Source organism: Centropristis striata, chromosome 2, assembly GCF_030273125.1.
Source record: "Centropristis striata isolate RG_2023a ecotype Rhode Island chromosome 2, C.striata_1.0, whole genome shotgun sequence".
NCBI classification, from domain to species: domain Eukaryota; kingdom Metazoa; phylum Chordata; class Actinopteri; order Perciformes; family Serranidae; genus Centropristis; species Centropristis striata.
Window position 1 is genome coordinate 42,775,510 of NC_081518.1, and position 24,949 is coordinate 42,800,458.

Sequence of the window (24,949 nt, forward strand, 5' to 3'; positions counted from 1 at the left end):
GTTCTTATAAATGTGCAAGGCCATAGATGTTCTCCTAGAGTCTTAGGCCCCATTTACACGAGGACGCTCGCGGGTAAAAACGACAAAATATTTTATCGGAAGTGCCTTTCGTTTAGACGGTTTTTGGGGCTTAAAAACACAAAAATCTGAAACCACCTTCCAAAGTGGAAACGTTTAATCCTCTCCTCCGTAGCGTGTCGTCTACACTGACAAGACACAAAACTCTGATCTGATCTGCTCACGTCACGTATGTGTTTACGTCACATACAAGCTCCAGTACAGGAAATAAACAAACGTGGGATTATTTCCATGCGTCGGACCTTCAAGCTGCTCTTGCAGCTCTAATAAACTTACAGGGGTCTTTCCACCAAATGTCCAGGATATGTACAGATAGTATTAGTGAACAGAGAAGGATCTGGAATTACCTCCATCACATTCTGGATGCAGCAATTCGTCGGAGGCGAGCCAGACGGCTGTGAACGAGACCTGGGAGATCTAGTGATGGTGGAGAACTTTGTGGAAGGAGTAGCTGATGAAAATGTGTGGCGTGAAAACTTCTGCATGCCCAAAGATGCTCTTATCACTTTAAGTGATGCCGCCTGGCTGCATACAATCGAATTTCACACACTTTTGCGTCACCGTATGCAGCAGATTTCCTCCCGAAAACGCTCGTCTAAACGAGGAATAAAAAGTGAAGACGTGACGCCACTTTTGCGTCTTCTGTTCAGACCGTCCTCACGTAAACGTAGCCTTACTTGTGATCAAGATCAACATCTCACCACCCTCTGATTCTCTCTGTGGACCTCAAGTAAAAGCCTTTTCACACTTGGGACAAAACAAACAAAAGGAAAATATGGTTTATTTGTTGATGCATGAAATGAATTGAATTATGTGATACTGTGTAGAAAAGTACAATGTTGTCCCATTTCCTATTGGTGACGCCATACTTTCCCTATTAGTGTAATGAGGTCAAATGCTGAGACTCTAAATGTGTTCATCATATATAATGCATGTGTTCGTTATATTTGCCATGTTTCCTTGAACACAAGGCTTAATGGTCAGCTTAAAATACATCCACGGCTTGGTGCATTTCTCAAGGACAGACAGTGAGCTCATATGATTTCACTGCTGGTAATAAATATATAATTTAATTAATGTAATAATAGCAATTGATGTTATACTTTTGCTGTCCAATAATCCCTCAAGACGTTGGGAAGCTGAGAAAAATGTAATAAAAACAGACAGCAATGAATTGAAAAATCTTCTATAAGATCAGGTAGAAGCAGCCTAAACCTTTCACACTGACTACATGTAAAATGTGACACTAAAATATCTATAGAAAAATGTAATTTTCAAGCATATTCGACTGCTATACTTCACCAGATGTTGTCTTTATGTATTATTTATGTCTGACAGTATGAACAGAATTATGGCATGCAAAAAAAAATCTATTATGTACTAAAAGTTGTTATTTTATTGGTTGGCTTATCAACATAAGAAATTCACTTTGGCTCATTTAGGTAGATGGACTCAAATTTTTAAATTGATGTGCAAGAATAGGGGTGTGCCATATCGTATCGTTCATGATAATATCGGTATATTTTTTTTATGGTTAAAAAAAATGCATATCATGATATTGGCAACGTTCCTACTTCTTGATGTCGTGGTTAAAGTTGTTTTAATCACAAAAAGCTACTTACTCCCTGTCGCTAAACACATGCAGCTTTCAAAATAAGAGCACAGTGTGTTAAGAGAATCCACCACAGAATTTACAAGAAGACTGTCAAAATAAGATGCCTTAAATAACACATACAAGAACCTTTATTGTCCTTTACAAAATTTCATTAAATAAGCCCCCCGGAACCCCTAAATGGTTATTTTTATTATTTGCTCATACTCAAGAGTCAAGAGTAAATTTTCTTTGTATTTGGCAACTGTTGAGATTTGCACTTCAAACTACATTTTAGATTTTTAATTATTTATGCAGACAAAAAAAAAAAAATTCTATATCTTTTTAAGTATTTCTTAATATCGTCAAGAATATCGTTATCGCAAAAATAGCCTGCAATATTGTGATATTATTTTAGGGCCATATCGCCCAGTTCTATGCAAGAATGATTCGGGTTTGTTCTGAAAAGACCTAGAAAACACCATGGAAGACTGACACAGAGTCCTGCACTTTCACCATTTAAGAATTAGGCCACATGCTGCTAATTTAGACAATTTAAAGCATGAAAAGGAGTAGGATGACAGGAAGACAATTAAGGGAACAAAGGGAGTGAGTCAGACGAAGCAGGAGCAGAGGATATAAAAAGTCGTGGGGATACAGTTTCAGAGAGGGAATGATTTTTACAGAAGGATTGATAAACAGCTGAATAGTGGCGTATATGTTTCCCGAGAATGGGTAAAGTATTTTGTCTTAATTAGACAGACAAATGGACACAATGAGACAGATCTACAAAACAAGTCTGGGCTGGAGAGAGACTGATGAGATCTATTTGCACTGGACTAGAATTATCGAGGGACCGAATGTGAGTTAGGAACTTAACCTTTATCCAGACAGAATGACAATCTGCCCACAGCAGAACAATGACAGCATCGCTCATTTGAAAAAACACTTCAAATAAGCATTGTTCGTGGTTTTTCAATGACGACAGTGCTCCTTCAGTACGAACAGAAGGCAGAAATAACATGATATAATACAATCAGTCTGGTAAAATGCTTTTTTTATTTTTTGAGTTTTTGCAGCTCTGTGTGATTAAGATAACAAGCCACACAATCTTCTAGTTGCTCTCCTGATGAAATGAGGCACCATTCTCTTATTACAAGTCAGTGTAGCATTAAAATTATTTTCGCCCATTAACTCATTGAGGCCTAAAACACCTGTAAAACCTCTGGGCGATTTTAAAATAATCCCCTAAAACCTGAAGTTTTTCTGTAAATTCAACAGAAGTGTCAACGCTTCTACTAAATAATAGATATTTCAGCCTCTGTAGCAGATAGAAATGAAATTCAAAAAGTACAAATACTACAAAACAACGTATCCGCTTTCCAGGCTTCAATGGGTTAAGTTGGAAAATTTTTGTTTCCAGATATAATCCTCTGTTCATTGTGGTTTCATTTTCATTGTGATGTTTGGAAGAGATTGATTAATAACATTTTGAGAAGATATACACTTAATCTGTCAAGATTAAATTACCTTGTAAAGAGGTAAAAAAAAAAATGTATTCCAACTTTATGGGTGACCGTGTATTTTGCAGGTCTGTGATTGGTTGAAGGGAATACAAACAAGCTGGAGTGTGTTTTGTTTTTGAGTGTTTTTTTTTTATCCCTGAATGGAAATGGGTGCAAAATTGTAGATAGTGTTGCCCTAACACTCCTTTCCGATTATTTAACTTAATTTATATTAGTTATTGATGTATTCATTTTTATGTCTGATAACCTACTGTATATAATTTATGTATAAATACATACTGTATATAGGGCTGGGCGATATGTTGATATAAACAAAATATATCGATATATTTTTAAATGTGACATGGAATTAGACCATATCGCATATATCGATATAGTTAAAAATACATACAGCATATTTATTTTATATAAATGCTGCCCTTACTAGCGTTTGTCATATTTAGTTCTTTTGTAATGTTCGTTAATCTTTTCTCATATAAATATATTTATTTCAGAAAAAGATTGGCCTATTTTATTTCATAGGCTATTTTTATTTAAGATATTTTTTTATTTAAATGTGCACTTTATGGAGCTTTGATTTGGGAAAAAAGGTACTCCTGTTGTTATACAGTATTTATAATAAAAAATAATAAAACTACTTGTGACATGTCATATCTGGCTTTGACTTTGACTGAACATTTGCTCTCACTTTGCGATAAAAATATCAGGATATATATCATATATTGATATTCAGCCTAAATATATCGGATATGACTTTTGGTCCATATTGCCCAGCCCTAACTGTATATATTTTTTATATATTGTCCCATACAACAATATTTTTTTTTACTGTGCAATACAATATAAAATTACTCTCTGGAAAAACCCTTTGTGCCTACCCTATTTACCAATAACACTATATAGCAGCTATGTAAGTATCTTACTATATATAATGTATATTTGTGTATGTATATAATGTTGTATTTTCTTTATTTTCCTACCTTTTATATCCTTGTATATGTGTATCTTCTGTGTCTTTGAGCTGCTGAATTTTTGTCTGAATTTTATAATTTTATCTTATCTTATACTACATTTTGTCATGGTGGTACTCTATTGCTGTCAGAAAACGTATTTCCATGTTCAAGCATGAGGACTTGTGGGATAAACAAAGTCAGTGTTTCACTAAAATATGCTGACTTTTTCATTTTAGCCAGTTCCCGCTCTGAATGGGTCTCAATGCTGAGTAGCTCGATGAGCCTCCTGAATTTGCAGCAAAACTGCTGTCAAAGCTCTCATTAATAATTTTCACCGCAGCCTTCATAATTCTCGACCGCAGACTGTATATCTCGACCCAGAAGAGGAGAAGAGGGGGAGGGTGGGAGAAAACAAGGAATCCTTCAAAACAAAAAATATTTGCTCACACTACTGAGATGCAGAGCTGTATAATCAGATGACCTCTGTATGTGGTGAAATGTGTATGATGAGTGCTGGGAGGAAAATATCGCTTCTATATTTCTCGGCTCATATTGAGTCAAACTGAAGTACAAATGAATGCAAAACAAATCTTACAAATCCCCTACAATTGTAACTTTCCAACTGCAACATTCAAAATGCAATAAAAGCTACTCCTGACTCTCACCTATACTGTGAAATGTGATCTTTGTTTCCTTTTCTAGCGACAGCCTGCAGTGAAATGACTCTGCCGATTTAGACTGTGGTTATCTGTAAACCCCCGATAGTCTGAGAAGCAGCTGTTTATATTAAACAAGTGCATGAGCTGAAGCTGCTCTTCTCCATGCTGCACATGTAACCCTCGCTCTGCCTTGAACTCTTCATGCCCTGCACCGAGTTCACATGTCAGAGAGCAGAGTGGTGAAGCTGCACCACTTCTTTATTCATGTATTTTTTAAAGCTTTCATTGATAGCAGTGGTGGAAGACATATTCAGATTCCTTATTTACACTTAAAGCACTTGGCAGCTGTGGCTCTGATGGTGGAGCGGTCCCCACTGATCGGAAGTTTGGTGGTTCGATCCCCGACCACGGCATCCTACATGTTGAAGCATCTTTGGGCAAAGTACTGTGTTCAGTGAATTAATTCCTAATGGTGACAGGTGGCACCATGAATGGGTGAATTAGTCTAGACGGATTTCAGAATAAAGGCCTCCTATAAGAAGTGAGGAGCATTTATGGGTACAAGTCGGGAACCGGCCTACTTTACATATCTCAAGGGTGCCAAGGGAGTCCAAAAAAAATGGTTCCCAAGCAAAATTTTGAGTTTTTGACCTTCTAATTTGTATCAAATGGCCACCAAATTGCCCATCTTGCTCAGTCATTGGACCATTTTCCCCAAGTTTTTTTGTAAGTAGGCAATCAAAGATGAGGAAATTAAGTTTCTGGATCTATAGTCTAGGGTCAGAGCAAGGATATAGTGGAGGCTCAGTGTCTTTTTTATGTATATTTATGTATGCAAAATACCAACTGGAACATTTAAAAGTGATATTGATTGAATATTTATGTCGGCCTTAAAAAAAACACACAAATAATGCTTAATTTCAACTTAAAAGTTGGTATTTTGCATAAATATAAATATACATAAAAAAGACACTGAGCCTCCACTATATCCTTACTCTGACCCTAGACTATAGATCTAGAAAACTTAATTTCCTCATCTTTGATTGCCTACTTACAAAAAAAATGGTCCAACAACTGAGCAAGATGGGCAATTTGGCCGCCATATTGATATGCAAATGAGAAGGTCAGAAACTCAAAATTTCGCTTGGGAACCATTTTTTTGGGATTCAGCACCCTTGAAATAAGTAAAGTAGGCCGGTTCCTGACTTCCTGACCCATAAATGCTCCTCACTTTCACTTTTTGGACAATTCCGTCTAGACTAAATGGGCGATATCAACCGCTAAGATAACTCTGTAGTGGTCGCTAAGACTAGAAAAGCGCGATACAAGAGCAGTCCATTTGTCAAAAGTAGAAACACTTCTGAAAAAGGCCTCACTCAGATTCTCACATATATTACAAATACATGGTCGCCTATAAAGTTGGAATATTTTTTTTTTTCAGACACAATCCTCTGTTAATTGTAGTTTCATTTCCATTGTGACATGTTTGGAATAGGAGATTGATTCATAAAGTTTTGGGAAGATATACACTTTAAAAATCACATTGTCATAGTCATTTCATGGAAAGATCTAAAAATTTCCGAATTTCCCTTCGGGGATGAATAAAGTAATCTATCTAAAAAATATTTTATTCCAACTGAGCGACCGTGTATATAATTGGATTATCAAATTTGATGCATTTATGTAAGCAGCATTTAACTGCTGTCAAGGTAAAGCTAATTTTGACTAATTAATATACCATTATGTGGTTCAGTTCATAAAATTGTATAATAATTTTACATTTTTCATGTTAAATATTGACCTGAGAAGTAACTAAAGCTGGCAGCTTCATGCACTGAATTAAAAAGTACAATAATCCGCCTTTAAAATGTAGTGAAGTAGAAGTATAGAGCTGCACGAAATACTGAAAAACTCAAGTAAAGTACCTTAAAAAAGTGAACTGAAGTCCAGTACTTGAGTAAATGTACTGAGTTACTTTCCGCTACTGATTGATAGCCACCGCACTGCTTTTGTGACACAAGTGTACAAATCTGAATCTGAAAAAGGTGAAGATATAGATTGAGGAACGAGCAAAGGGGCAGAGCACACGGGGACGACAGAAGCGATATTGGCGACTTTAAAAACTGCACACTCACAACTATAACTCAGAGTTGGAGGCTGTGGAACGACCAGGCTTTGCTATTGATTTATCGACTGTCCATTTAGAAAGGAATATCAGCCTACAGCTGAGCTGTGGAGCCGCTGCTGTTATCAAGTGGAAACTTGTGAATTATGGTTGTGCAAAGTAGAGATCAACCTCTACCGGTTGTTATCACGTTAACCTACGCCTTAGTTCTCCAGTCCTGTCAAATCCAGGGTCATGACTGATTGCCCTGGGCATTATGATAATCCCCTCATCAGCCTCTCTTAACACACATATTTCTGTTCTCCTCCTGAGAGCCTCGGACATATCATGCCGTATCATTAGCTCATGTGAGGACCTATAATCTAAAACTCCCTCTGCATCTGTTGTTTTCTCCTGGTTTGCACAACAGGACCACATTAAATCCTTTTCTGCAACCTTTATTAGTCATACATGATTCATACATGCAGCACATCCCCTGCAGCTAAAATTACCACAATGAGTCCCTGACAGCTTTACATAAATATGCTAGTCGGCGCAGAAATATATATATCTTCTGTATGAGTGAATCTATCTTTGTTCTGCCCCTCATTATGCCACAGTTCGTGAATCTCCCATAATATGGCCATGTAAAACTAAATAGCCTCAGCCTCAGACAGCTGGAGAATACAGCGTAACATGAACCCCCTTCTCCATCTTAACACTTTCATCTGGAATGTAATTAGCGCAGCAGCAAGAAGCTTAGCGCTCCGCCCTGCTCTCAGCCCCAACCAAGGTAACTCTAGGCAGCCCCTAATCCTCGGAGCCTAATGGGATTAGCTCCAGAGGGAAGGGAACCCATGTCACACACACAAATACATTCAAAATCCCAACCTCTCTTCCTCTGTCTCGCTATCCATCTCCCCCCCTCTCTCTCTCTTTCTCCACTATCTGTCTAATAGGATTAGACCAAAATTGGCCATTTCTTAAAAATCACATCTGGTCCACTCAGTGTCATCATGCTGATGATGATAGGATGGAAATAATGAGCTTTGAATTATGACTTATTCAGTATAGAAGTCTATTCGAAATCTCAACGGGTTCCTATTTTATTTATTTTTTTACACTTTTATGTTTATAATTAAGCATTTTGTTTTGGAGAGTTTCAGCCAATTATCAAAATGTTGTTGAAAAAGATGTTCAATTCTGACAAGAACCGCATGAATAAAAACATGGAAACAAAAACACTTGGAGGAAAAATCTTGCAAAAAGTTTAAGATAGTCAATTTAGTTCAGAAGAGTAGTAATCAGCAACATCACAAACTAAATACAAAGTACTTTGCACCACTTTGTACTAAGCTCATCCATTCTGAGTGCATAAAAGAAACATTCACAAATAGCTTCCAATTTAAAACCATACATTAATCTGCTCTATATATACTTTCACTCATACTGCACAAAGCAGGTTGTACTCATCAAGGACAGCATCTGGGGCATTCATTATAAACATATGCATTTACACCATCGACTGTATATGCTGTACGTATTAGGATGTATAAAAGCTGACTAATTACATTTGTTTTCAAATGAATGTGTTGCTTCAATATATTCTTATGGAGTGTTATAACCCTGTTCTTTCAGCTGCAACCCCAGCGGTGTGAAATGGACCTTGGAGTAAAAAAAAAAAAAGAAGAAGCTAAAGCTAAAAACAAACTGTAATTCAAAGTGGTAAAAAGGCTTACATGTCCTACAATAACAGCATGTACATTTAGTCTATGATTCACTCAGACAGCATTTATTGTTGTTTTTTCCCACATTTTAAAGCTGCAAGCCTGGATTATCTGTTTAACTTCTTCACATCTGTCTGATAATAGTTTGCTCTTTGTTTGTTAAGTATGTTGCAAATACAATTGTTAGTGATTGGTCATATGCTGCAAACACTGACACTTTTATGTAAACACAGGACCGCTTAGCATGATTGCAGTTGTCAAGTTTAGCAAAGCCTTATAACAAAAAATAAACCCAACTGTTCAACATACAGTCATGGAAAAAATTATTAGACTTCCCTTGTTTTCTTAAATTTCTTGTACATTTTAATGCCTGGTACAACTGAATGTACATTTGTTTGGACAAATACAATGATTATAACAAAAATAGCTCATAAGAGTTTTATTTATAAGCTGATATTTAGCCATTTTCCATGTTTTTTTTTATGATGATTTTGGTTATTATCCAGAAAAAAATGCTCATCAGCTCTTAAATTAAACTCTTATGAGCTATTGTTGTTGTTATCATTATATTTGTCCAAACAAATGTACTTCCAGTTGTACCAGGCATTAAAACGAACAAGAAATTGATGAAAACAAGGGTGGTCTAATCATTTTTTCCATGACTGCAGATCTGCGGGAGGGTTTTTTAAAACCAGTTTGACTGACACCAGTTGACCCAGTGAAATCATCCACCAATTCAGGTTTCACCCACTTCACTGTGTTGGCCTGAATGGTGCATACAAATGACAAGAACCTCCATGTGATGTGATGTGATGTGTCCTTGGCCAGACATTGTGGTTGTTGAGTTACATGGCATGCAACATAGACTGTTAAGCCCCATGCCCCCCATCCAGAAACACACAGATGTGCAAACACACACACACACACACACACACACACATAACAGCCACAGTACGGAGCCTTTCCAAATCACAGCTCCATCTCTGATCTCATCATGGTGATGCTGTGGATCGAAAGCCCGGCCACAGAGACCTCGAGGTGGGTGCAGCTCTGCCAACAGCTGGGTCCTCTCCAGCACCCCGAGTCTTATTCATGGAGACCCATCGGCTCTCATCACTCATCGGCCAGACTCCCCCGCAAACAAGCGCCGTTACACATGTATGCACGCAAGCTCACACACACACACACACACACACACACACACACACACACACACAGGCACACACTAATCAAGGACATCGAGCAAAGTGAAACTTGATCTGCGGAAACAAGCTAATCAGATTTGCTTCAATTTGATGTGTGCTCTGGATTTCTGTTTGTGTGTGTGTGTGTGTGTGTGTGTGTACCTAATCCAGGTCATGAGCTCCACAGTGTCTGGATCATAAAACTCCCTCAGTTCTGATAACTCCTCCATCAGCTTAGGCCAGAACTAGAGAGGGAAACAGACAGAGAGAAGTGATTGAAAACCTTGTGTTAGCGTTCATTAGGGCGTTAAAGCAGAGCATCAAACCTAGTGATGTATCTTAAACACCATCTCATCACTGCACGGAATATAAAAGTATATGTGGCAGCCATTTAGGCTTTCAACTGCAAAATAAATTTAGAGAAGCATCATTTCAGCGTCCTGTTATGATCCAGTTGCTTGTTGTCATTTTCTTCCGCAATTTCCATTTCAGGTGTATTTTCCTTTTTCTCGTATCGGCTCCTTAATGAAACCAACAATAAAGTGATGAACGTAAACCACTAAGAAAATGGCATACCTTGTAATACAGGCAACCGATCATCAACAGTGGAACAGCGTATCTGACAAGCCTCAACTGCAAAATGGGAGAAAGAAAACAGCTCTAATGAAATGAAAGAATATAACAGAGAAAGTGAGAGTCAGACTGAGATATACCTCAAAATGAAGACGAGCACAGAATGAGATAACACAGAGATAACCGACAGACTGAGCAGCGGTGCTCACAAGTATCATTTCTTAACTGGTCCAGTGTCGTTGTCATGTTATGACCACACTGACACCTAGTGGTCTTACTGGTAATAATATCACCAGTTCAGAGTGTAGGCTGTGGATTCAAATGCAACTTGTTATCATGCAGTATCATCAGTATATCATATAAAATGGTAAAATGAGACAAGAGTGTTTCATAATTGTATTGGCTGTCAAAGTTAGAGATCAATGTCATGCTCACTGCAAACTGGTGATGGACAAACTGCAGGTTGTCTCTGGAATTTAGCATCAAACCTCAATGATTTCTGTGTATAGACAAAATGTCAAAGAATATCAATATCACAAGCTGGCATTGAATGCATCCTCGGATTCTTAGTCGTCTCAGACTCTTGTACTCTTTTACCAGATATTTCATGACCTAAATAACTTATTTGAAAATATTCTTATACAGGCTGCTTCCATATCCCACTGCTGCACTAAGGGGTTATTTTGTTTTTAAAAAAAGCAAAGGTTTATAGCTAAATGTGTGTGTTTTCCTGAAAGCACTGAAGTATTGAAACACAGGCATTATCCTTGTATTGATGATGAAACCCAGCTATCATTTAAAGCTGCTCAGTGACAGATGCCTCCACATTGCTGGCCAAGTTATACACTTGAAATTCCTCTGAAATGAGGCTTAGAAGAGATCGTCTCTGACTGGAAGGCTGCTCAATCTAATCCCCTGGCCAGCCTCGATCTGGTAACCACACTTTTCACTTTTTGTATGAGCTGTGCTGCAAATATGTATGCTTCAGTGTGGTCAGCAGCACAGGACTGGAGTTGAACTGGAGAAGAGTTATACTGTCGACGTGCAAATATGTGTGCTAAAATATTTGTGTGCTTAGATAGTGTAATGCTAATTTCTATTAAAAACACTGCAGATAATGTAGGCAACTGGACAAGATTTTGGTTTCCATGCTTTTCTGTTTCTACTTGTAGTCTGAGTAATATTTGTCACATTTGAGCAGGCTTTGGTTGCATGCAGGTAAACCGTCCGTTTAAAGTCAAGTCAAGTCAAGTCAAGTCAAAGTTTATTTATAGAGCACATTTAAAAACAACCTCAGTTGACCAAAGTGCTGTACAGTTATTAAAATAGAATAAATCATACACAACTGGGTATAAATAAAAACAATAAAAAGAATAAAATACTGAAAACAGTAAAAACAATAGAATAAAATAGAATAAAATAGTAATAAAAACTCAATCCAAAACAGAGTTAGAGATACAAAAGACAAATAAAAGGGTAAAAAAGTAAAAAAGAAAGCCAAGGATTCTTGCCTAGCTGGGACTGAACGCCAAGGAGAATAAATGGGTAAAGAGCAAAAGAGGCCGAAATACGATGTCAGAACCTTTCAGATTTCATCTAAAGACAATTCATCTTTTTAATATGTTTTTTTTAATTGATTTATCTGCATTCAAATGCATCTTTATAGAAATTAGCTGGTCGTCAGTGGCCACATTTTAAATCGGTCCCCTTGATCCATTCATAATACAAAAAATTTGATTAATGCAGCATTAAAAAGCAAATGTGTGTGATGAACCAAATCCTGTCTAATATCCTGCCATTTCATATCAAAGACAAAGGGAAAAATAGCGCAGCAGCTGTTCAGAGCTGGAAGTGCAGTCGCTGTGAGCTCGTACCAGAACTTTAGTGTTGCAGCTGAGAGCGTTGAGAAGAAGAGTCCACAACTCCTTCCCACACACACCATAGGCCGCCACTGCACACATATGGCCGGTCCATATGTACTTCATCCTGGTAGAGAGAGGAAGACAGAGGCAGTACCAATTGTTGTGGTTATTAATAAGATCTTTTGAAGTTACACATGGTTAAATGTCCCTCTCTACCTTTAAAAACCTCCTGAAGACCTTCAGAGAGCATCTTCTCTCCCAAAGAATTGTCACTAGCACTTATTGATGCACTAGTACCTCTTATTGCACTATACCTTGATTGTTTGTTTTTATTCTTCCTGTAAGTCGCTTTGGATAAAAGAATCAGCTATTCTCAACCTTGGGGTCGGGACCCCAATTGGGGTCGCAAGATGATTTCTGGGGGTCACCAAATCATTTTGGAAGTCAGCTCTGTCTCCACTATGTTAAAGTGTTCATTTGTTAGTGTGTTTTAGTCTTTTTGGTAACTTAATGTCTTTTTTTTGTCATATTGTGTCTTTTTGTGATCATTCTGTGGTCAATTTGTGTCTTTTTTAGTCATTTTGTTTCCTTTTTTTTGGTCATTTTCTGTCTTTTTTTAGTCATTTTGTGTCTTTTTGGTAATTTTGTTTCTTTTTTTTGGTGATTTTGTGTCTTTTTGGTAATTTTGTTTCTTTTTTTTGGTGATTTTGTGTCTTTTTGGTAATTTTGTTTCTTTTTTTGGTCCTTTTGTGTCTTCTCTGGTAGTTTTGTGTCCTTTTTTGGTCATTTTGTGTCTTTTTTGGTCATTTTGTTTCTTTTTTGGGTGATCTGAACTGTGCGTGTGAGATTGTGTTCAGTGAGCGGGGGTCGCGGACAACATGTTAAGCATGTTTAACATGTTTAAAAACATGTTAAATTTCTTTTGAACAACTGAGGTTGTTCAACATGTTTAAAAACATGTTAAATTGGGGGTCACGACTCAAAAAGGTTGAGAACCACTGTGCTAAATGACTAAATGTAAATGTAAATGTTCACTTACTGTAAATGTTCTTATTTTAGTAAGTATGAAATGAATGTTATGCTGGCTTGTGTGAGCCTGTATTATGTTGACAGACTTCAGGAGGAAAAAAAGACCAAATTGTTTTTTTACGTTAGAGGACAACTTAGCCAAATGGTTCCAATGTGGTTAAACTTCATTTAGAGTCTTGAGCATGGCATTATTATCTAAGTTCTAACTGAAAGCACCTGAATTAAAATTCTAAACAAATGCGAAAAAGATTAAACAGAGAGGAGGAGTGAACAGCAGAGAGAATGAAATGAGCTGAAAAATTGTTGACAGGTACAGGGATGGAGCGGTGAGAGAGTGAGAGAGGGGAAGGCATAACGAAGAGCCGCCACACAGAAATAAATCTCACTACTTTTTTAATGCAAAGGAGCTGTCTGACAGAAACGAATGGCTCTCCGCACTTTTGGCCTTTCGCTCTTCATCAGCATTTTGGAGAAAGTGCTGAAATCAAATGTGTCAGTTTCTGCACAACCTGGCTGCTGCTGAATTAAAAGCCTTTAGATCAGGGGTCTCAAACTCAAATTACCTGGGGGCCGCTGGAGGCAGTATCAAAATGACCAAAAAAAGACACAAAATTACTAAAAAAAGACACAAAATAACTGAAAACCCACTTAAATTACTTAAAAAAAGACACAAAATAACTGAAAACCCACTAAATTACTTAAAAAAGAAACAAAGACACAAAATTACTAAAAAAAAAAGACAAAAAATTACAAAAAAGACAAAATTACAGAAAAAACTAAATTACTTAAAAAAGAAACAAAATGACCAAAAAAAAAGACACAAAATAACTGAAAAAACACTAAATAACTTAAAAAAAGACACAAAATTACAACAACAAAAAAAAGAAACAAAATGACAGAAAAAACTAAATTACGAATAAAAGACACAAAATTACCAAAAAAAGATTACATTAAAATTACATTACATCACATTTCCACTTCTTCCGGTAACAACATGGCAGATAATAAACGCTCCGGTAGCAGCTGCATTTCTTTTTGTTAACGTCGTCATAGAAACAAGTGAAACAACGCTCCAGCTTGCGCAATAAAGGGACCTTCAACACACAACACGGTAAAGTGCCATTCATATAAAACTCACTTTAAACTTTCATATCAAGGTGGGAGCCACAAAATATCGCCACGAGGGCCGCGAGTTTGAGACCTATGCTTTAGATTGTTCCTTTTGTGTGAATTCAATCAGCACTTTTAATTCCTGGCTGCAAAAGGGATGCACTGTATTAACTATATATGTGAAATGTAGAGCATAACCGTGCCATTCCAGATCCTGAACGCAATGTGCAACATTTACATGCAGACAGTAACCCAGCTACTGGCTACAACACACTCAAAATCTTATTCAAATTAAGCTACTTAAGGGAACCTTTGAAAACCTGCATCTCAGTTTTGCTTTTTGACTGCGTAATTGCAGGTTTCTTATAATGATGATTCCGCTTTTAATCTGTGTGATTTTTTTTTGACAGTCCTCACAAAGAAAAGTTAAAGGCGATTATAAATTCATAATAATGAATCGTGGATGTCAGGCACAGCAAGCCTGTGTTCACAGCTTGAAATGCGCCCAAGCCAAGAAATGTATTGATGACTGGTTGATCAGTCAAGGAGGGCTTTTGAGTCAGGTCGAGGAGGTGATAACTGTGGGGGAAGTCACATGAGATTCACACGGTTTGTCATTGGAAATCAGAATATGATAATGATAAACACCACATCTACCTCCCAGGGAAGGGCTCCCCCACCACTGACCTCCACATCACTGTCCAGAACACAGTGGTTGTCTCCACAGAAACCACCAAAAACCTTGGCGTAACTCTTGACAACCAACTGTCCCTCTCAACAAACATCACCGCCACCACCAGATCTTGCAGATTCTTGCTGCATAACATCAGGAGAATCCGTCCGTTTCTCACCCAGAAGGGTGAGAAACTCAGGTCCTGGTCCAGGCACTGGTCATCTCACGCCTGGACTACTGCAACTCCCTCATGGCAGGTCTGCCTGCCAAAGCCATCCGACCTCTACAACTCATCCAGAATGCAGCTGCTCGATTGGTCTTCAATCTTCCCAAATTTTCACACACAACACCCCTCCTCCGCTCCCTCCACTGGCTACCTGTGGCTGCTCGGATACGCTTCAAGACTCTAGCTCTGGCGTACTCTGCTGCTAACGGTTCAGGTCCTACTTACATCCAGGACCTTGTCAAACTCTACACCCCTGCCCGTCCTCTCCGCTCTGCATCAGCCAAACAGCTGGCGACTCCCACCCTCCGTGGGTCAACTCGCCTCAAAACCTCTTCCAGACTTTTCTCTGTCTTGGCTCCCAAATGGTGGAACAAGCTCCCCACCGACATCAGGACCTCAGACAGCCTGGACATCTTCCGCCGCAGGCTGAAGACCTATCTCTTCCAACAATACCTCGGTTAAGTCATGGTCACCTAACAGATATAATAAAAAAAAAAAATAATAAAAAAAAAAAAACCTCTTACTCTTTTCTCTTCTTTTCTTCCTTAACATATAGCACTCCTTTAGCAATGACAGTTAGCTCTTAAAGTTATGTACTTACTTGATTCCTGTGGTCTATGTCTAGTACCATCAGGTTGAATGCACTTATTGTAAGTCGCTTTGGACAAAAGCGTCTGCTAAATGACATGTAATGTAATGTAATGTAATGTAAAAACACCACCAGGGGCCTCACCTTTAAAACCAGACATCTAAGGCCCCAATCAGACCCTCAGAAGGAGGATAAATCACAGGGAGTGACATTACCAGCGGCTGGTCCAAGGGGCTTGATGTATTTTCAACTGGAGGCTTTCAGGGCACATGAGCCACTTAGAGCAGAAAAACAACAGCTTGAAATGCGCTCCAGTCAAGAAATGTACTGATGACGAGTACCACTTGACAAGTACGAAGACTAAGTTTAGAGTCAGGTCAAGGAGGGCTTTTGTCCTTAAGATTATAGATGTGAAATGTGAAGAAAAAAATATGCCACAGAGTTAATAATAAGGCAATGTGTAATGTGTGTGTGTGCAACGCGAGGCAGTGAGAGCAGAAAAACAAGAGGCGCTCATTAACACATCGGTTTTCCATTTAAATTGTGAGTTTTTAATCATGTTCTGTTTACTTCAACAACTACTCACACCATGTTATTCAATATAATTCAAGAATGATATATACGTTATAATAATATGCTTTACTTAGTGGATATGGACAGATAGTAATTGATTGAGCAACATCTTCCCTAGAAAATGACCCATTGTGACTACTGATATTAATCACTTCACACAGTTAAAGAGTAAAGGTAACACTTTACAATAACCAACTAAATAATGTTTATAGATGGTTTATAAACCAATTATTAACATTAAGAAAGTGCTTTACATATTTAATCTTAAAAAAACAATTTCTTAAAGTTATATGAATCATTTCAAAAATGATTAACATACTTAATATGGTGTTGAAAATGTTAAAATGAGTGCAACTAAAACTATTAATAAACAATTAATTATAATTTAATTGTTTGTTAATGGTAAAGTAACTGTAAAGTTTCATTAATGTACCATCTATTTGCCATTTATAAATGATGTAGTTAGTTAAACATTAATAAATTACGTATTTACAATTCTAAATGGCCTATATACGGTTTATAAATGATGATTAAACATTGACAAACTATCTGTTTACCATTTATAAATGATGGTTATTGTAAAGTGTTACCAGAGTAACTTAACATTAGGTTTAAAAGCAGTGTTTAGCTGCCCTCTCTGTACGGTTTAAGACCTCCTATCAAACACTAGAACCATGGCAGGAACAAACAGGTGTAGTCAGAACAGTAACAACACCCAACAGTGATGTCACTGGGCCCTCGATTACTTCACAACAAGCTGAACCACTGGAGTTAAACCCCTGGAGTTCCACAAAACAAGCTTTTTTTAATTTCATTTTTCAATTTCTAAACAAAATTTCAAAATTTGTTCTTTGTTTACTTATTTTGTCTTTCCCAAAAAACTGCCTGCCCAGTACTCTTACAGCAATATAACCAGAAAATACCAAAACATTTGAAAAAATGTTTAACCCTTTATCAGGCAAAGAACTATATTTCGTAACTTCAGGTAATATTTCGAGAAAAAAGTTGCAAATTTACTAGATTAAAGTGGCAAATCTACAAGAAAAAAAGTCGCAGATTTACGAGAAAAAAGGGGGAAAAAGCAACTTTTGTCTCACAGATTCACCACTTTAACCCTTAATAGGGCACTTATTGAAATACTTGCAAATTCTAAATGTCAACCCTAGATAATATTGGAGGATATTACATACAGCCAGAATGTGTAAAAAAAACATACAAAAATAATATTTTGAGAAAAAAGTTTACGAGAATAAAGTGGCAAATCTAAGAGAAAAAATGCGCAGATTTATGAGATTTAAAGTGGTGAATCCGGGAGAAAAAATTGCTTTTTTCCCACTTTTTTCTCGTAAATCTGCAACTTTTTTGCTGCAGATTTGCCACTTTAAACCTCTTAAATCTGTGACTTTTTTTCTTGTAGATTTGCCACTTTAATCTAGTAAATTTGCAACTTTTTTCTCGAAATATTACCTGAAGTTACCAAATATAGTTCTTGCGATAAAGGGTTAAAGAATGACAAAAAAATAACTGTGCAAGGAAAAAGGTACAGTCTGAGTGAAAAATTGAGTCAGCTGTTGTCGAGGTTAAGGCCAGTCAGCCAATATTGTCTGGTGGTCATAGTTCTGGTGTGACCAATAAGAGCAAATTTGTCAAGAGCCAGCCATGTCACAGCAGCAGTAAAAGCTGCCAGCTCAGAGAGCTGAGACATTCTGGGAATTAAGAAGAAGTGGCTGGATATCAAAGCCGACTGCAAGAATGATGGTTCTGTTTGAAGGTAAAGCCTTGGTGCCAGCGTTTGTGTCAGGGCTCTCGCCCCCCACAGCCAGAGTCTGGCATCTATAACTGGAGCCTCAGCGGCGGTGCGGTTCCACAGAGGGAACCTGCCAATGGATGATGCAGTTAGGTGAACCACAGAAATAGGCCATGGTGTGTGTGTGTGTGTGTGTGGGTGCCAACAGGAGAGAAAAGCAACATGAAAGAGAGACGAATATGAGAAGGGAGGCTAATGGGGCTAACTGTGATACACAAGGTGAAATATGTTACAGTAGACAGTGCCATGTATAGTATTCTGCTGCTGTATAGAGTTAATTAAACTGTCATTTTAGTTACGCTCATTCTTCTGATAAGGTTTTTTTCAGACTTCCCAACTTGTACAAGTGTTATGTTACGACAACATGAGTGAGATCTTACACCTTTCCTCACGATACTGAAACTAGCAGGAATACCAAGCTAACCTTACCCTGCAACACAAGAACAATACAATACGATACAGTCTTCTACTGGAGTGAATGAGGACTGTTTGTCTAGGAAGCTAGGTTTTAGTCTAACTCTTTTGGCATGGTCTATACCAGGGATGGGCAACCTAAATGCTGGAGGGGGCCACAATTTTTCATGGACACTACCACAGGGCCACATATAGGACGGTGCACTTAACCAGTTGCAATTTTAAATATGTTTACAGTGAGGTAACTTAACATATTTCATCCTCAAATGCATTCCAGATCCTTTGGTATCCTTTGGTAATTAACTCAAATGAGCTATATGTAAAGGAGGTTAAAAATAAATGTCACTTTAGCCATCTTTCTGCTCAACATTGCTGTATTGAAGAAAAAGACTGCAAGTAAGTATTAATCAAGTAAACCTGTCTAAACACCACAGGTTTCAGTCTTTCAAGAAAAATCATTAGATACATTTCCATTCACAGTTATGTGCATTTTCCATTTGCTCATTAAAAAACCTGAGTGGAAACGCTGCAATTACGAATTTCCTCTGTATCCATGAATTGTTTTTTTACTTGTTTTTTTTTGGCTTTCTGAAGTCTGCAGCTCTATTTCATTTTTATACATTAACTTGAATGTTCCTCATCAGTCATTGATTGATTGAAATTAAGCTGAAATAATTTATTCCTTGTCTGCTTTACACAATGTCATAAGTCTAGGGACTCAAATATACTTGCTTTTAACTATGTGTATATGAATGTTGGTTTTGCACGTCCCCAGAAATTAATACTATCCGCCCATTGCATATAACCGCTAGGAGCAGTGTTTGATCTTACGTACCATCTATACCAGGGATGGGCAACTTAAATGCTGCAGGGGGCCCCAACTTTTCATGGACACTCCCACAGGGCCACATATAGGACCGTGCACTTAACCAGATATAATGAAACTGCAATTTTAAATATGTTTACAGTGCAGTAACTTAACATATTTCATGCTCAAATGCATGTATAACAGTATAAATAGGAATACAAAAGGTTTGAAGCAAATAAAAAATAACCACTTACTGTGATTTTATTTTTTTCAGTGCAAGAACAGCAGACCAACATTAATTGCAAGAAGTCATTTTGTGCATTTTTACACTGCACTTTTAAGATTTCATGCTCAAATGCATGTAGTTGTACTGAGGGCCACTTCAAGTGAAGGTGCGGGCCGTATGCGGCCCCCGGGCCTCCAGTTGCCCATCCCTGGTCTATGGAGCCATCAAGTGCACATTTAAAGATGTAATGTAATATAATTCCTGCCCACATACTCAAAAACATATATATTTTGGACTCACTTCCAAAAAATACTGTGATTCTTTTTTATAATTTTATATCTACAATCTTGACAGGTGTAACCAAGTAGGACTGGGATTAAAAAGGGTTTACCGTATTTTCCGGACTATAAGTCGCAGTTTTTTTCATAGTTTGGCCGGGGGTGCGACTTATACTCTAGAGCGACTTATGTGTGAAATTATTTACACATTATTACCGGTATATCATTTCACATGTTATTTTCACACTAAACCGCAAGAGGGCGCTCTAGGCCAAGTATGAGGATGAGTCTGACGTAAGCGACGTAGAAGAAGAAGCGCCGCATCTTCTACCTCCGGAGTTAGTGGAGTTGTTTAAAAGTGACACAGAGGATGAAGATTTCATTGGATTTTAGTTATTTGGAGTGACACGGATGGTTTGGTAAACTTCTTAGCATGTTATTTATGCTATAGTTATCTGAATAACTCTTAATATGTTATGTTAACATACCAGGCACGTTCTCAGTTGTGTCATGTAAGCATACCGTACAATTATTCAGCCTGTTGTTGCCTCTATTCTATTTTAAATTGCCTTTCAAGATGACATGTCTGTTCTTGGTGTTGGATTTTATCAAATAAATTTCCCCCAAAAATGCGACTTATACTCCAGTGCGACTTATATATGTTTTTTCCTTCTTTATTATGCATTTTATGGCTGGTGCGACTTGTACTCCGGAGCAACTTATAGTCCGGAAAATACGGTAATTGTGTTCTTGTGTCGTCTTGTTTAGTACAAATAAATACAAGCACTGACACATGTGGGTTTGTCATACAGACGTCAGCTGTCCAACTGTGTCCCTTTTCTCTGTTCCTGCAGTGACTACTGTCACTATCTGAGAGATTAAAGCAGTGTGCGATGGTGCTTGGTGTGGAGAGCTGATCAGGGCTAGAGTGGACCCCTCAGACACTCGGGGAAAGCGTTCAAGAGGCACTTTCCTGGATTCCAGCATCTGCTTACAAGCATGCACAATCAAGAATCAGGCCGTCAAGAGGAAAAGTACATTTGAAGAGTCTCTGTCTGAGAATTAAACCGATGTGACTGCTCGGGAATGTGAGTCAATCCAGATATCTGTGTGTTCATGACACTGCAATTACGTGTGCATGAGCTCACCTCATGGTGCTGAAAGCCAGGAGGCCGTAGAACAGTGTATGCAACAGATTGTAAGCCACATCTGGGCGAAAAGCCACCGCTCCAGCTCCTTTCCTCTCCTCGGCTGAACCTGCTTTAGGTCTGCTGAGAAACAAAAGAGGCAGTGAGAAAAAAAGACAACATTGATACATAAAACATTACAGCCAGACGCTTTAAAGAGAAGCAGAAGGATGGGTGGGTGGAATTGATATTATTCAGATTATTCAGATTTCAGTAGCTGTTATTCAGATTTCATTAGCTGTTTGCGCACATAGACACGCAGTGATGCACACCCACGGCTGTTTGTGTCTGCAGGAGTCAGCATGCAGACAAACAGAGAAAGGCCCGAGGGCAATGATGTCACTCCCACGATTTGGCCTCCCGCACCGATTCAGACGGACACTGGCTTTCATTTGAATACAAATCCAATCTGGCTCTTCCTACTACGTGAGGTGGGGTAAACTGGATTAAATTAATTCCTGAATTGGCAAATAGCCCTTTGTTCTATGAGGTTAGTATTCCAGCCCTCCAACAGCAGAGGGCGAGTTGGTATGCTAATGTGATTAGTTCAATGCAGCCCCTCACCTTGCACCACAGGCAAAAGAAGCTTTGAAAGGCAGCTGGTAGAATATTCTGTTTTCCAGACCATGAAGCAATAATACCTTGACTAAATCTGCAGTGATGTGCGGCTGAGACAGAGGGATGGTAACTTCCACTGTCACTGGGTTTCTGCCTCCAACAGCCATCCTGATGTCCTCCGCTCAACTGAAACTCTCTTCGCTTCCTTCAAGGGCTGAGGCTCTTCATTCATTTACATTTCTCTACCTCCTTCTTTGAACTCACCCTAATGAGGACACACTAACTCGTTCATTCTCACCAGGTTTGAGGATTAAATACTAAATAGTGGCTGACGCAAGGTGCTACCCTGAGATATCACTTTGTTGCACACATTTGGGTCATTTCTCAAGTAGAAACGGTTACAAATACACAAGGATGAGATATCTATAAAGAGCATTTTTTTAATTATTCATTATTATTGTTTGTACAGCTTTAAAAGATTAAATAGTTAAGTGCTTTTCAAGCATGTAAGGTTCTTAAACCAACAAGTCCCATACTCTCAAGGCCCTTTTCTTCACATCTACATCATTAGTGTAAATGCAAAAGTTCTTTCAACAACAACAAAAAACTAATTTATACCCACAGCATTCAAAGTGCATTGACATTTTTATTTCACCAGCTGTTCATATGGACTTTGATTATTTAATACTAGCTAATTACAAGAGCAATGGATCAACAGAGGACCTATTCTCTGTTTGTTTACAGTGTATCACTGCTGACATGAATGTGAATTTTCTGCATCTACTTTAAATTCTCAAGAGAGAACTGGGATTCATCTGATGAGACAAATAACAAAAAAAGCTTAACAGTGAGGCTACGCTTCACATTAACAGAAGAATAGGTCTCATCGGTTTTGTTAGAATTAGTCTGAACAAACCTTGCATTGCATATTTAAGAAATAGATATATAAATAAATAAAAACTACAAAATATATTTTCTCTTTACAAATAAAAAATAATCCCTTTTTATTTCTCTGAGATTAACTGTGCAACACATATGCCCTCTTATAATTGCAACTGAAATTATAGTTTATGTTAAATTAAAAAAATAATAATATTGAAAATAAATCCCACATCAAAATAACTAAATTAATAATACAAATAAATAAATATCTTCAAATAAATATAAATATAATATAAATAAATAATATAAATATAAATTACTGACATTTAGGGCAATAATGTAAGTTAGCACAACAAAAGAAGCCAGTTGTCTGCTCAAAAACAAGTTGGTGAGTTGTTGTTACTTATATCTTTAAGTTGGGGTTCACAACAAGGGACAATAGTTCTGATAACTCTTATTTCTTTGTTGTGAAATTTGGTCATTAGCGAAAGCTAGCGGCTAACTGATGCTAGCGGCTAACTGATGCTAGCGGCGCTGCTTGTTACAGCTACAAGAGTAGCCATTAGCGTATCAATGCTAACTCAAAATTGTGGTCACAACATTAGCGTACATTCATAGCAGCGTTACAATCGTGCCAGAGAAATTCAGAGTTGAGCAAACTCAAAAACAAAACTTTTTATTAATATTTAGTTTAATTGTCCAACTTAAAATTTTATCGAAGTTTGTTGCCTTGAAATTTTGAGTTCACCCAACTTTTCTTTTTTTGTAGTGTAACACAGAGGTGCCAAATCCCTCTCTTTCAGCAAGGAAATTCACAAGTTGCACAGGAACTCCTTCCATCTCCCCTGCAGCCATCACCTACCTCAGATTCTGCAGTGCAGCCACTGCCAGCATGCCGCTGAGCAGCAGCAGAGTGAGGGTGTAGGGGTACAGCAGCAGGGTGCCAGCCAGGCGCTCCAGGGTGTCGAGGGGCAACAACCCAAAGGCCTCCTCACACAGATACAGGTTGGCATCAAAGTCCCTGCAGGATGGGTGGAGAAACAAATTAAATGAGAGAGGTAGGAATAGAAGAGAACGACAAAGACGGACACCAAATAACCCTGCCTGTAAAGGAAAATTAATCATCTGTGTGATAATTCAGACACTGCTGCTAACTTTGAGGGTGCAATAATTCAATAATTCATGTACATATTGGACACCTTTAGTTTTATTTTTATACAAGTTTTTATATATATTTATATGGATATATTTATTGTGACAGTCCACAGAATGTATTTATTAACAGGTTCTGCTCACCAGTTCTGTGTTATGTGTACTGCAGAAAGCCAAGCAACGATATTTCGTTGCCAGATTCACTGTTGTGTTTTTTGTGCAATGACAATAAAGAAAGTCTAAGTCTAAGTCTCTAAGTCTAAATAATTGAAGACAATAGGAAGAGGGGAGAGAACTGACTTGTTAATTGTTATTAAATATGTTTTGTTCTGTCTGTTAGTCTTTAGTGTACAAACATTCATTGTTGAGGTGATCACTTGTCTATCAATCAGTGTTATGTGTTGAGGATCATCTTTTTTGTTGATAAAGCTTAAGTTTCTGTAAGATGGACTAATGCTAACCACCTTGTTCCTCAAATGTGGTTTATCCAGGCTAAAATGCTAAAATGTCTGGCTTAAAAGACTAAATTATCAAATGATTGTATTAATTCTCATCCAACCATTTTTTTTTTCTATGACTGCACATTGAGATTGATTTGAATAACGGTAGGAGCTTGGAATCTGTATTCAAAGACTCCTTCCGTCATTGATTTTTTTTTAGTTTTATAATTTTTCTTATCTTCGTGATAAAAACAAAACATGTAAGTAATAATATACATAAGTATCTGTTTTTGCAGCTCTGTCTTTAGTTTCAAAAAGACCTTGACATGAGGAGGCGTGGGACTACTTTATAAGATTACTTGTGTACAGAAACGTGTAGTGTTATATAGCAAAAAAAAATGGATCTATTATCTCAATTTAGCATGAATGTACAATTTAAACTTGTGCTGTTGTTTTATCACGGTGTACATTTTCCGCATTACACTGGTGAAACCGCTTCTGGTAAACAGCCGTGCTGATAAGTAATTGAACTGAGAATTGAGATATCTCAAAACTCAAGGCACACTAAAAAAGAAACAGTTAGAGAAAAGAAATCAGTCCCAGCGAGTGAGAAAAACAAGAACAGAGGGAGAGGGAGAGGCAGGGCGGAGAGTAAGCATTGCATTTTCCAGCCTCCTGAATAATTGAACGACCAGTTGTGTGGCGTTGGGTTGTGAGCAGTGTTATCTGCCACCCCGGAG

At 37.7% G+C, this 24,949-nt stretch overlaps 1 protein-coding gene across 3 annotated transcripts in view; it reads right to left on the reverse strand.

Annotated features, from left to right (window-relative positions):
- Positions 1-24,949, reverse strand: part of dpy19l3 (dpy-19 like C-mannosyltransferase 3) — an 83,411-nt gene that overhangs the window by 22,762 nt on the left and 35,700 nt on the right. For 2 of the 3 annotated variants that reach the window (XM_059351692.1, XM_059351676.1), the window contains 5 exons: positions 23,480-23,638; positions 21,139-21,261; positions 12,270-12,381; positions 10,399-10,455; positions 9,985-10,067 (listed from right to left, as the gene is read on the reverse strand). In XM_059351692.1, the coding sequence (XP_059207675.1) occupies positions 9,985-10,067; positions 10,399-10,455; positions 12,270-12,381; positions 21,139-21,261; positions 23,480-23,638 (534 nt within the window). The remainder of the gene's footprint in view (positions 1-9,984; positions 10,068-10,398; positions 10,456-12,269; positions 12,382-21,138; positions 21,262-23,479; positions 23,639-24,949) is intronic. The other variant, XM_059351684.1, reaches the window with a different exon arrangement.